This window comes from Thalassophryne amazonica, chromosome 3, assembly GCF_902500255.1.
Source record: "Thalassophryne amazonica chromosome 3, fThaAma1.1, whole genome shotgun sequence".
Lineage (NCBI taxonomy): Eukaryota > Metazoa > Chordata > Actinopteri > Batrachoidiformes > Batrachoididae > Thalassophryne > Thalassophryne amazonica.
This window is the reverse complement of record NC_047105.1, coordinates 56,809,574-56,822,502: the sequence shown is the minus strand read 5'-3', so window position 1 is coordinate 56,822,502 and position 12,929 is coordinate 56,809,574. Positions and strand designations below refer to the sequence as shown.

The window sequence follows — 12,929 nt, the reverse complement described above, 5'->3', positions numbered from 1 at the left end:
GAGTGAGGTCATGCCAAGAAGCCGCTTCTTTACAGTTTAAGGACTTTACGGATGTGTTCACTTTTTTACAACCCTGTTAGAAATTTGACTGCTAATGTTTTAAGCGCTCGACTCACCCTTCATGGTTACTCTGCACACTCAAAAAAATGACTCACTGGATAAACTCCATTCAGTTAAGAGCAGGATTTCCAACTAACAAATATATGTAGTCCCAACTCAAATAATGCACATCCATACAAGATATTTTAATTTAATTTAGTTGGGACTACATAGATGGGAATCCAATCCAGTGAGTCAGTTTTTTGAGTGTATGAGGGAAATCTCTTATTATCCGAGGCCATCAAATATGGCCATCGGGTATTGCGAAGGCTTTGGGTCCGTCTGTCTGTACTCAGCATAAGTCCTATTACTGCCAGAGTCTTCAAAATATTCAAAGATGGCTAACCTTGACCTACTTTAAGAGGTATTTTAAGAGGTTAAAAAGTCACATTCTGTTTCAATCTTTGCCTTTTTTTATTTTTATTTTTTGAGTGGCGGGGATGACAGCCAATCAGAGTAGAGCTGCACTGTGATGTCAGTGGCTGTCTCTCCAAAACTGTTTCGTTTTATGTGTTTATATACATTTCTCATATATTATGTAAAAGCTAGCGAGAAATAAACACTTCTAAAACCAAAAATGCTGTTTTTGGAACCTAATAACACCTCTGAACTTATTTATAAGACATTTAGCAGACATTATCTAAATGAAACAACCTATGGTGTAATTGCTAGTATGCTAGTGTTACAACATAATCTGAAGTATAGCTCAGTGAATTTTTGTTCTAACAAAGCAAATTATATAAATCCTGCATTATTCTTAAATTATTTATAAGAATAAATCAAAATTAGGCTTTATAAATAACACAGCCCATAATAAAATAGAATGTGACAGTGATTCTCCTTAATAGCCAAGCCAAACCAGCTAGTTTTTTACTCCAATCTGTGAGGAAGAATGAACAGTAAAGACAAATTTTGACTCCTCGGTGGAAGTCTTCACTGGGTAAGTATTTGCTAAAAAATATAGTAATAACAGTGTACCAGTACAGTGTGCAAGAATGTTAATAAGTTGATAAGAATGTTAATAATAATTATAAGGTTTGGAAAGAGTTTGAATTCATTTCGCGCTTTACTCAAGGTGCCTAATTGATCTCCATGTATTTCCTTTCCAGCAATATCACAGAAAAAAAGAGATTTCTATGATATGACACAGTTATCAAAGGCGAGTAAAGCACTCAAGAACCTGACTGCTAACAATGAGCCATTTTAAACAACAGGTCTGCAAACAGACTGCGTCTTGGCAAATTAAAAATTATTTGTTTTTAATTTTAATTTGTATGTCTTAAGGTGGAGCAATTCTGGAAAGAGCTTGACTCAGTGGGGGGTTGGGGGCGGTTATGGTTAGGGTGGGGGGAAGGAGTAAGTTTAAATTATGATTACGGTTAGGGTTGGTGAGTAGGCGTAGGGTTAGTAATAGTGAATGAAAAAAACCTGTCACGAAAATTTGACTCATTTCGTCACGGGAGCATGAAAAAAATGTGAGACTGGGCTGATGTGTGTGTGTGTGAGAGAGAGATACATGTGTATGTGATATCTTGAAAAGTGTTTGTATACTAAAGTGAAACTTGGTCCATAAGGACACAGTGTTCAGCACTTTTTGATTCTAATTGTGCCCATCAGGGCGCAGATTCTCTCAAAGCTTGTGTATATGATATCTTTACAAAAACTTACCAAGGTGAAACTTTGTACACGAGCACCTCACAAAGACCTCAGATGTGTTCACTCTTGGGCTTGGTGATGCAGGTTTGATTAAGTATTGCCTTTTTTGTAAGTAAATATCCCCTCAGGGTTTGTGACCCCCCCCCCCCCCAAATAAAACTGTCATATCACTTTTTATGACACCTGTGAACCTTCACACAATAAATTTTACTGTTGCATTAACACCTGCAGTGAGTGCATATGGTCCCATTCAAAACATTGTTAACCAAGTCCAATCACCTTGTAAAATAACTCTTATTGTTGATCACTTAATGATATAATAGAGTGGACTGAACAATATCACTTTACTGGGGCGTTGCTAGGCCAGTATCGTAGATTTACGTTGACGCTACCTGGCTATACCCGCCCGCTGTGCGTAAACAAATTACGTCTAACTCGGGCGAATATCTGTCATTTTGGGCAACTGGGCGTGAATGTCGGGCCTCTGAAAATGCATACCGCCCTCCAAAAGCATGTTATTGTATTATTATTTTAAAACAGTGTGTAGGAACGTGCTAAAGTATTAATTTAACACTGCAAAATTTACTGTGTATAAGCCTACTCAGTGTGTTGTGTGTGTGTGGGGGGGGGGGGGGGGGGGGGGGGGGGGTATAATACAACCTCTAATCTTTGAAACTGCAAAAGAAATAGACTGTATAGTCAGAGGAGAAACATCACTCAGGTAGAACCTGTGGGCACATGGTCATGGTCAAAAGCGCATAGCGCAAGTGCATTTGTGGCATGTCCAATTCCAATATACCATTTACACACTGCATAATCTGAGTTCAAATTCAGGTGCAAGGTATAAACAGGTTGTACTTAGTTTTCTCAATAATCATAGGTGTGTTTTGGCCATACCATGAATCTAACCAATCAGACGGTTAGATTCACTTTGTTATTTAAATGCTAGACTAAGAAGTGAGATAGTCTTTGTGTCTGGGGGGTATGCCCTCCTCACATCTGCATGCAAAGTTTCAATGTGCACGAGCAGTTACAGGAGCAGCAACCACCAATGCTCCCTGAGGTGAAGCAGTTGAGCGCATTGTTCCTGCAACGGTGCTTCCTAAAAACAAACACTACACCTAACCATACCTCATTTTAAGACCACTTGCTATTTAAACAACTGTGAAAATGACAACAGTGTCAGGTGGAAATTAGCAGTGCTTTGTGCCGGTGTAAGATGGGACCTTTAACCTGCACAGTCGATGCAAATGTCCACTGTCCCATTTTGTCAACCACATCACTTCTGGCATTTATCATTTCACATTATATAGCTCAAATTTACAGCATTACGTTATTTTAAATACAACAGAGTATTAATGATAATAATAATTATGAGAATGTTTATACAAACTGGTCAACATTCATGTAAACATATTTAACCAGGTCATGCAAACAACAGACCAAAAGTTCTTCCAGTGGAGGTGTTCAACATGGAGTGGGTGGAGCGTTCACACTGAGATCCCTCTGATGCAGTATCACACAGGCCTGAGTTAGATGAAGACAAAGATAATCAGTCGTCTGGTGGGTGTCCGTGGAGGAGCGTTACACTCCTCTCAATATTGGACTTCCAGGAATCTCAGTCTGAGTCTCCGTCCATAAGACAAGAAAGTGTCCTTTGAATTATCATACATACATCCACTGGTTTCCCCTGACAGAAGCATGCAGACACATCACGTCAGAACCCGTCTTCTTGAACCCAGGCTGAGCCAGCAAATAGAATCCAAAACCCCCAGAATCACCCTCAGCCTTCAGCTATCTCTTTTTCAACAAAAAGAGTGAATAATAACAAAATGATAAAATGAGGAAACAAAGCAAATAGAATATTTGGGAAATCAAATGGAACATTAGCTTAGAGTCACAACTCAGTTTATATTTGGCTAAACAGAAAGATACTCATTCTGTCCTGTCTGGATTCTGGAGAAAGCAGCGAGTAGTTTGGACTGTATAGAATCAGTGGGTAACTGAACAGAGGTAGACACTGATATGCGAGAAGAAAAGATGTGTGCCATATCACTTATAAAGATGCCATCCTGAAGTTAACACACACACAGTGGTTCCCAAACTAAGCAACAACTCCACACAATGGAGCCACCATGGATTGGAACCATCCAGGCAGACAACCATGGGATTTTCTAGTTGCTGGCATCCTCAATACAGAGGCACCTCCATACTGGATCATGTCCACAGAAGAGCCCCACGTGGCCCAAATGTTGTGGCTGACATTCCTTCACAATGTAACTCACACTCCTCATCTGAGTTTGCCTTCATTTGAAACAGTCATTCCAGAGGTACTCATTCACTCATTACACTAGGTCACTGGTTAGCATCCCAGTCTAATAACCACACAGGAAGACAGGAGGCACCAGGACCATAAAGACTTGGGGCCTGATTTACCAAGATTCCACATAAGGAATGCTAAACTGCATGGCCATAGGTAAATGAGGATTTTGCATGCACAAAATGAATGAACCACTTAACGGCACAGTGCCTTAGTGGTTAGCACTGATGCCTCACAGCAAGAAGTTTGTGGGATTGCTTCTGGGCCTTTCTGTGGGGGGTTTGCATGTTCTCGTCATGTCTGTGTGGGTTTCATCCACTCCAGGCACTCCAGTTTCCTCCCAAGATCAAAAACATGGTGAAAAGCGACTTTGTTATTTTTTACAGTTTCATTTTATAGTTACTTTATACAGTTACTTCATTAGCAGCTGCGGACAACAGCTGCTGAATGTAACTAATAAAGTAGCTAGTAATCTAACTTGGTTATTCTTAAGCTTGAGTACTCAGGAAAGTAACTATTAGTTATTTTGCTGATTAGTTACTTTGCTGATTACTCAATCTTAAGAGTAACCAAGATAGATTACTAGTTACATTACTTATTAGTTACAAGTTGTCGGCACCTGCAAATAAAGTAACTGCATAAAGCTGCTAATGAATTAAAGTAACTAAAAAGTAACTAATAAAGTAACTTTTCAAAGTAACTGTGACAGCACTGGTCCTATCTCACTGGGCTGTAACAGCCTGTGAACAGCAACTGCAAGGGAAATCACTTGATTCCGTGCGATGTTCGCTGGGTGGCGCTCTTCCATTGCTTCACTTGCAGGGCGTCATCTTTGTCGCACCTAGATTTTGAATTTTCCAAAGTTGACAAGGCAATAAGGGCTCCCCCCCAATTTGCTCCCAGTACCATCACTGGTGTTGTGCGACCCTCTGAATGTACTTGCTGCGACTCCTAACATGAGAGGGGGGGGGGGCAGGCTGGGCCACACGCATGAGCTTTGGGGGAGCAAGCAACAATAGTGGAGATGATCGGAGAGGAAAAGCCACTTCTGGAAGTGGCTGAGCGCCTGCCAGCCTGGCCACAGTTGCAGGACATAAAGGCTTCTGGACTTATGCATTTAATGTTTTTATTATTATTATTATTATTATTTACTGAGGGGCACACATTCTGGAGCGCTCTGTCTCTCCCCCCCCCCCCCCCCCCCCCACCCCCTCTGGTGATGTGCAGTTTGAGTTCTTTGATGTGCTGGTTCTGAGGAATGCACAATGAGAGGAAATATGACTATGTGCATTCATTAAAAGCACACACTCCTCAATTCCAGGTCCAACAGCGCACACGTGTCTTTAAACCGGGAAAATATTTCTGCTAAATGCCTTGCCATGGAAATGTGATGTCACATGTCCATCAGAGCCAAAATACAGGAGGATGTATCTGTGCCAAATCAATGTGTAGATCCACCTCAGATCTGCTGTGGAGACCCAGAGTCAAAAAAAAAACAAAGGAACAGCAAAAGGGACTAATGTTATTGCCAAATACATCAAATCAAAGGACCCACACCTGAAGCACTGGACATCACTACATCACGGAGAAAAGGGTATTCAAACACATGAATGATCGCTGTGCAGTGTGCACGGATGTCTGAGCCAAGGACAAATGCATCATATAAGTGTGGATTATACTGGACATGGAAGATAGGACAATAGATCCAGCAGAGACATCACTCTGCAAGTCAGTGAGTGTGCTGTAAGTTTTATTTATTTACTTGTATGGTCATTTCATTATTTATTTTAATTTATATTGCCATCATTGGGAACAGTGGGGGAATTTAAGATCAAGACGAACTGTCATTCATCTTCAGCTGCAAGTGGCCACCTCACACTGTTGCTCGTTTGCGTGTTTTGTCACTAAAGGCCCCCTGACACTTGCACAACTTTGATCTGTGCACTTGCACGCATTTCGTCGTGAGGATCCAACCTGCTGTGTTCCCAGCTGGATGCTGTGCTTTGTTCCACTGGATGCCACACGTTGTGCGCTGGACGCTGTGTATATAAAATAACTTTCGTAGTGGATTAATCATTTTCTCTCAGAGTTGGCCGTTGAAAACGCCTCTAATCGCTTCCGGAATCACAGAGGACTATTCTAGCTGCCGCCTTTCTCTCTGATGTCTCTGACACAGACCAGAATTAACTGGGAAGATGTCAGAGATTCTGGGCTCACACTGCACAGCACACACAGTACCTGTGTACACACCAGCTTTAATGTCCACCAACTTGTTGTGGATCCCACAAATTCTCAGGCTGGTCTAAAGCACAGCCCAGTCAACCAAATCAAATGTTTTGCCAAAATAATCATAGCTTTGCCAGGGAAAATAAAAGTGATGCCATCAAACAAAGACATCATTTATATTTCAGAAAAACTTGAATATTTATTAGAAATCTGACAATTCTTAAAAAGTTTACATGTGGAGATGAAAAAGGTGCACCTCGTCTTCTTCCTCATCAAATTTGAATTTGAATGAGTTTGGGAACCACTGACTAATTGTGAAGTCTGTGGTACCAACTGACCACAGTCTGTTTGGGTTGTGTCAACAGGAGCCTAATTCATTTCAGGTGCTCGATTTGTCATGAATTCTCTGTCCAAACTGTTTAAAAAAAAAACATCAATGTAAACCCTGTATCTTGACTCAGTACTTGCGGTACTACTTAAACTGTGACAGTGCACGCTCTCTGACACATGCTGTGCTGTCTAATATCACTTTGCATTCCTGGCCAGACTGGGTGTGGTGGGCTCTGGATGCTCCAGGGATTCAGTGTCACCATGACATCAGAAGGCTGTGCTCAGACGCGACTTGCCGGCCTGCAGCAGTAAGTGCAGCTCTTCAGGCTGTCCCGGTCTGTGCTGCCCTCGGTGCTTCCACGACGATCGTCCTTGTAGTCGGACACTGGAGAGCAAGGAGAGCAGGGAACATGATGCGTAACCAAAATGAGAATGTGTTCCTTTGTTCACTGTCAACTTACAGCTCTCCTCTTCCCCGTTCCCCAAATCCTCCTCTTCCTCCTCCTCCTCTTCCGGGAGCAGATGCCCGTGGCAGGGACTGGTAGGAGTAATCTGACTGGGTCCCTCAAGACTGGTACCCAGCTGCAACTTCCGCATGTGGCGCACCACTGCTGTGGCATTAAACGCTTGCTGCACACACAGAGTAGAATAAACAGAAGGTTTGTGTTTGGAAAAACTAAATATGTGGCATCTATATTATAATAGCCAAGTGGCCTCTGTGTGTGTGTGTGTGTGAGTGTGTGTGTGTGTGTGCGTGCATGTGTATGGCTTCGATCATGCAAAAACCGAGGACAGCTGACATTTGCTATTTGGCATGCTTATGTATTTTGGGTCAAGGATGAACGCTGCAAAAACGGAAAGTTGATAGGACTAATATTTTTGGAGAAATTAGCCATTTTAGCTAACCAATAAACAATGGATGTGCTGCAATGCACCATGGGAGTTTGTGGTTTGGGGGTTTTAAATGTTATTGTGGTTCATGTTAGTTTTACAGTGTTGTTAGTGTTATTGATTTATTGTGATCTTGTCGTTCAATTGGTTTAGTCACTTTAGTTATGTTGCCGTTACCATGCGTGAGTTCAGTCTCATGTTGCTGACACCATTGTGTTTGGTCTCCACCCTGTTTATGTCTAAAATTAGAAGCACCTGCATGTGGTAAAGACAAACAGCTGCGCGTGTGCGTGCACGCAACTTCGATCAGGGACAAAGAGAGCGCAACTGACATTTGCCATTTGGCATGCTTATGTACACTCAACAAAAATATAAACGCAACACTTTTGGTTTTCCTCCCATTTTGTATGAGATGAACTCAAAGATCTAAAACTTTTTCCACATACATAATATCACCATTTCCCTCAAATATTGTTCACAAACCAGTCGAAATCTGTGATAGTGAGCACTTCTCCTTTGCTGAGATAATCCATCCCACCTCACAGGTGTGCCATATCAAGATGCTGATTAGACACCATGATTAGTGCACAGGTGTGCCTTAGACTGCCCACAATAAAAGGCCACTCTGAAAGGTGCAGTTTTATCACACAGCACAATGCCAAAGATGTTGCAAGATTTGAGGGAGCGTGCAGTTGGCATGCTGACAGCAGGAATGTCAACCAGAGCTGTTGCTCGTGTATTGAATGTTCATGTCTCTACCATAAGCCGTCTCCAAAGGCGTTTCAGAGAATTTGGCAGTACATCCAACCAGCCTCACAACCATAGACCACGTGTAACCACACCAGCCCAGGACCTCCACATCCAGCATGTTCACCTCCAAGATCGTCTGAGACAAGCCACTCGGACAGCTGCTGAAACAATCGGTTTGCATAACCAAAGAATTTCTGCACAAACTGTCAGAAACCGTCTCAGGGAAGCTCATCTGCATGCTCGTCGTCCTCATCGGGGTCTCGACCTGACTCCAGTTTGTCGTTGTAACCGACTTGAGTGGGCAAATGCTCACATTCGCTGGTGTTTGGCACGTTGGAGAGGTGTTCTCTTCACAGATGATGCGAAGGAGATGTGTTGCACTGCATGAGGCAAATGGTGGTCACACCAGATACTGAGTGGTATCCCCCCCAATAAAACAAAACTGCACCTTTCAGAGTGGCCTTTTATTGTGGGCAGTCTAAGGCACACCTGTGCACTAATCATGGTGTCTAATCAGCATCTTGATATGGCACACCTGTGAGGTGGGATGGATTATCTCAGCAAAGGAGAAGTGCTCACTATCACAGATTTAGACTGGTTTGTGAACAATATTTGAGGGAAATGGTGATATTGTGTATGTGGAAAAAGTTTTAGATCTTTGAGTTCATCTCATACAAAATGGGAGCAAAACCAAAAGTGTTGCGTTTATATTTTTGTTGAGCATATTTTGAGTCAAGGATGAACGCCACCAAAACAACACTGATAGGACTAATGCCGCGTTCACACCGGGCGCGATCAGACGCTACAAATTCACGGGGGTCACGTGGCGATGAACGCGCCACCATCGCCCAGTGTGTCACTCTGCTTTTGCTGCGAAAATTCACCCCAGTGCGTCATCAAATAGGAAAAGCTTCCATTCCGCTCGCCGGCTCCGGTTGTCAGTCAAGTTAACATGATGGACCTTGATCATGTGGAGCAAGTTGTTGTGGAAAGCTGACAAACGTCATGAGATGTTCCCAATTCAGGGAGTATCACTATTTGCTGCAGGAGCTGCGTCTGGATGACGGCTGCTTTCAGTGGTCCTTCCACCTCTGCAGGACCCAGTTTGAGGACCTCCTGTCCCATTTACGCGTGCATATGTAAACAATTAAAAGAAAAAAAGAAACTCTGCTGCCTGCTGTGGGGCTGCTCCTTGCTTTTCCCCCAAAAACTCTGTCATAATTGTGTTTAGAAACCAGTCACCATTTCCTTTATTATACATCTGTGTAGTTAATAAGTAAAATAATCTCCATGGACGATTCGCTCGCGTGCACGTAAAATTAAAAAAAAAGATACTCCGCTCCCCCTGCTGTGGTGCTGCTGCTCACTCCAAAAACTCTGTCATAATTGTGAAATAAAGGACAAAAGAGACATAAGTCCTGCTCACAGGCTGCTACCAGATACAGGACATGTTCACATCTTCAGTCAAACTCCAGACATCTCCACGTCACTACATATTCAGTCCCTGATTGGTCATCGCAGCGCGACGAGATGAAAAAGTTCAGATTTTTCAACTTGGGGAGGAGGGCAACGCGACGTGATGCGACGCAATATCGCACCACAAACGCGCCAATCGCTCAAAATCGCTTCACTCGCGTCACTTCATTCATGTCCATCGCATCGCCCTGCGTGACTTGGTGCCAAAACGCATCATTCCATAGGGATTACATGGCAACCTGTCGCTGCTGTCACTGACGTCGCGCCCGGTGTGAACACAGCATAATAGTTTTGGAGAAGCTATGAATATTATCTAATCTTGCTAATTACATTTTTTACTCACACGCCTTTCCAGTAAGGGGCAGTAAATCATGTTTATATTAAAAGAGTGAGTGTGTGATCTGAATTAGTAAGATTTGATTTAGTAGTCAATCTAAGTGCATATACTTGTAAATATGTAAAAAAAAAATACATGGATGACACAAGAAAGTGAAAACACTTATTTCCATTGTGCTCCATTTAAAAATCAAATGACAAAATAGAAGTAATAATAAAATAAAAATAATAATGATAATAATAATAGCGTGTATATGATAACAACACCCTAAACAATTTATAAATACATTAAGACAGTAAATTAAAATTTAAAAACTACATAATTAACAGGAAATAAAAGGGTTGAGTTCCTCTTCTAAAAAACTGCAGAGGTCTAAGGTTCTAAAAACATTCTGGACTCACACGCCATTCCAAGTCATTGCTTAATTTATTATCACCCTTGAAAAATGTCAGCTACCTATTTTATATCACTAACCCAATCTAGAGCCCGTGGATCCCCACGGGCAACATGCTAGTTGACCTTAATGCTGCTCTTTCAGACCTTCACTGACCTTCCATTTACTTTTGGCAAAGTTCTTCTTGATCTGAGCACTAACAGATTCGTGGATATTCTTATCCAGGGCTGTGTCCCCACAGATCCTGTAAAGTCAGCAGAATGTGAGCATTCATGAGGCGGGTTGTAATGTTTGAGCTCATATTGAGGGTTACTACCATGGATGCTGCAGGGCCTGCTCACACGTATATCTCTTCAAAGGATCTTCTCCATCAAATGACAGATAAAGTCTTTGGCTGCAGAGAATAAAACCTGCATCACAATAAGTTACTTTGTTTATCACAATGTGTGAGCTGAACAGAGGGGTTGTACCTGAATCGGAGATGTCATCCCAGTACGGAGAGTCAAATTCATACTCTGCTTTTAGAATCTGCTCAAATAATTTGGCGTCATGTTCATCGTAAAATGGAGGATATCCACACAACCTGAAGAAACGAGATGAGAATATGCTGGAAAAACAATGGGGGAAAAGTGACTTTATACAGCTTGTAGAGACAAATGCAATAAGACGTACAGAATATAAGAAATTACTCCTATGGACCAGCAATCCACTGCTTTGCTGTACGGCTTCTGAGCAAGAACCTCAGGAGCTGTAAAGAAAAGAACAGATGTTCACCAGTAGCACCAGGCCATATTTTCACAGAGATACAACCCTCAATATGACAGGCTTGTATTTTCTTGAAGAGGAGGAAGTGCAGTCAGGCAAGCTCCATTGCAAACCTTTGAATATTTTGGTGGAAACTAATTCTAACATGTTGTATGGAAAAGAGAACTGGGAATCACGTCTGCTTCTCACGCAAAACGAGAACTACTAAATACACAAATGAATCCGCAGCTGTTTAGTTAGTAATCACATAGGTAGGTCAGTGGGATACTTCTCGTGACATCATGATTCTGTTCACATGGGTTTTTTGACAGATCTGGAAGCCTACAAAGACCTTTGTTGTAGGTTAGCTTAGAGAAATATCTTGCTTGTGTGGTCCTATCTAGGTTTTGAATGTATTTAGAGACCGCCAAATCTCTTCCTGAACTCGAAAACGCCATACTTTCTCTCTTTCACTGTATCAATTTACGCATTCTTGCCAACCACATCAATGCACATGCTTGTGACGTCAGTGTTTGTAAAGTATTGCTATATGTAGACCTGGGTTCAATTACTAGTCACTCTCTCTGTCTGTGTCTTTGGACAAGACACTTCAACTGCATTGTCCAAATCCACCCGCCTGTAACCTGCATCAGACCGATATCCCTTCTTTGGGGAGCCGTGGACTCTTAACCACTTCAGGCTGTGGAACCAGGGGATAAGCAATGGCTCTCAGGTTAGGACCAGCATTGGGATCACTAATACAGAGGACTTACTACTTCTTTTGAATAAAATGTAAAATACAAATTAAAGGAACAACACAGTGTTTCTTAAATTTGCAGCTTGCCCCCAATATATTTCATGTTTTTTTGTAGTCAGCTCATTTTGTTAATATACATCCATTCCTGCATTTAAGGCCTGCAACACGTTCCAAAAACATTGGACTGGTGCAATTTATTCTAAATATAAGAATTAAATCACACTTTATGGCCATAGTAAGAGAAGCTTGAATCTTCAACTGGACTGGGTTGCTTGACGCGAGGATGTTTCGCTTCAAATTGCAGAAGCTTCCTCAGCTAAAATTCTTGCTCTGGTAGTCTGACTTCTGTCTTGACTCTTGTAGAGAAGAAAAAACAGAAGCCAACAAAGCTGGAGTTGTTTAAACCCTAACCAGACCCCTCCTACCAAAAGGCCGACCTGCTACAGGCTAGTGACTAAACAATAGCTCTAATTAGCACTTATTGTGCTCTAGTTAGAACCCTCCTAATGACAGGACAGCTGTCCCTCCTAATGATGGGACGAAAGCCTCTCCTGATGGCTCCCTTGACGACTCTCCTGATGACGTGAATGACTCATTACCATGAACAAAAGACTGAAACTGCTTTGACCTGAGTACCCCATTGTAAACAGGGGACAAAGCGTGTCTCAGACCCCCTCCCCGGTTAAGGCTGGGTTTCAACTGTTTCACAAAGAATGCTTCCTTGACACCTCTCTCAAACCATTCTTCTCTCTGGCTAAGATTTTAACTTCCTTGTACTCAAACGTGTGGTTAGTGTCTTTCAGGTGGAGATGAACTGCAGACTGAGGTCCATTTGCGCCCTCTCTGCGGTGCTGGTATAGCCTTTTGTGTAAAGTTTGCTTAGTCTCACCTATGTAGTGTTCATTACAGTTTTCCTGACATCTGATAGAATACACTACATTGCTCTGTT

General features: G+C 42.1%; 1 protein-coding gene across 1 annotated transcript in view; it reads right to left on the bottom strand.

Annotated features, from left to right (window-relative positions):
• Positions 1-6,728: 6,728 nt before the first annotated feature.
• camk1a (calcium/calmodulin-dependent protein kinase Ia) overlaps positions 6,729-12,929 on the bottom strand; it is a 121,435-nt gene continuing 115,234 nt past the window's right edge. Inside the window, 7 exon segments of the mRNA XM_034166388.1 lie at positions 6,729-7,016; positions 7,093-7,261; positions 10,636-10,723; positions 10,796-10,844; positions 10,847-10,873; positions 10,950-11,062; positions 11,152-11,227. Of these exon segments, the coding sequence (XP_034022279.1) occupies positions 6,913-7,016; positions 7,093-7,261; positions 10,636-10,723; positions 10,796-10,844; positions 10,847-10,873; positions 10,950-11,062; positions 11,152-11,227 (626 nt within the window). The 3' untranslated portion in view covers positions 6,729-6,912.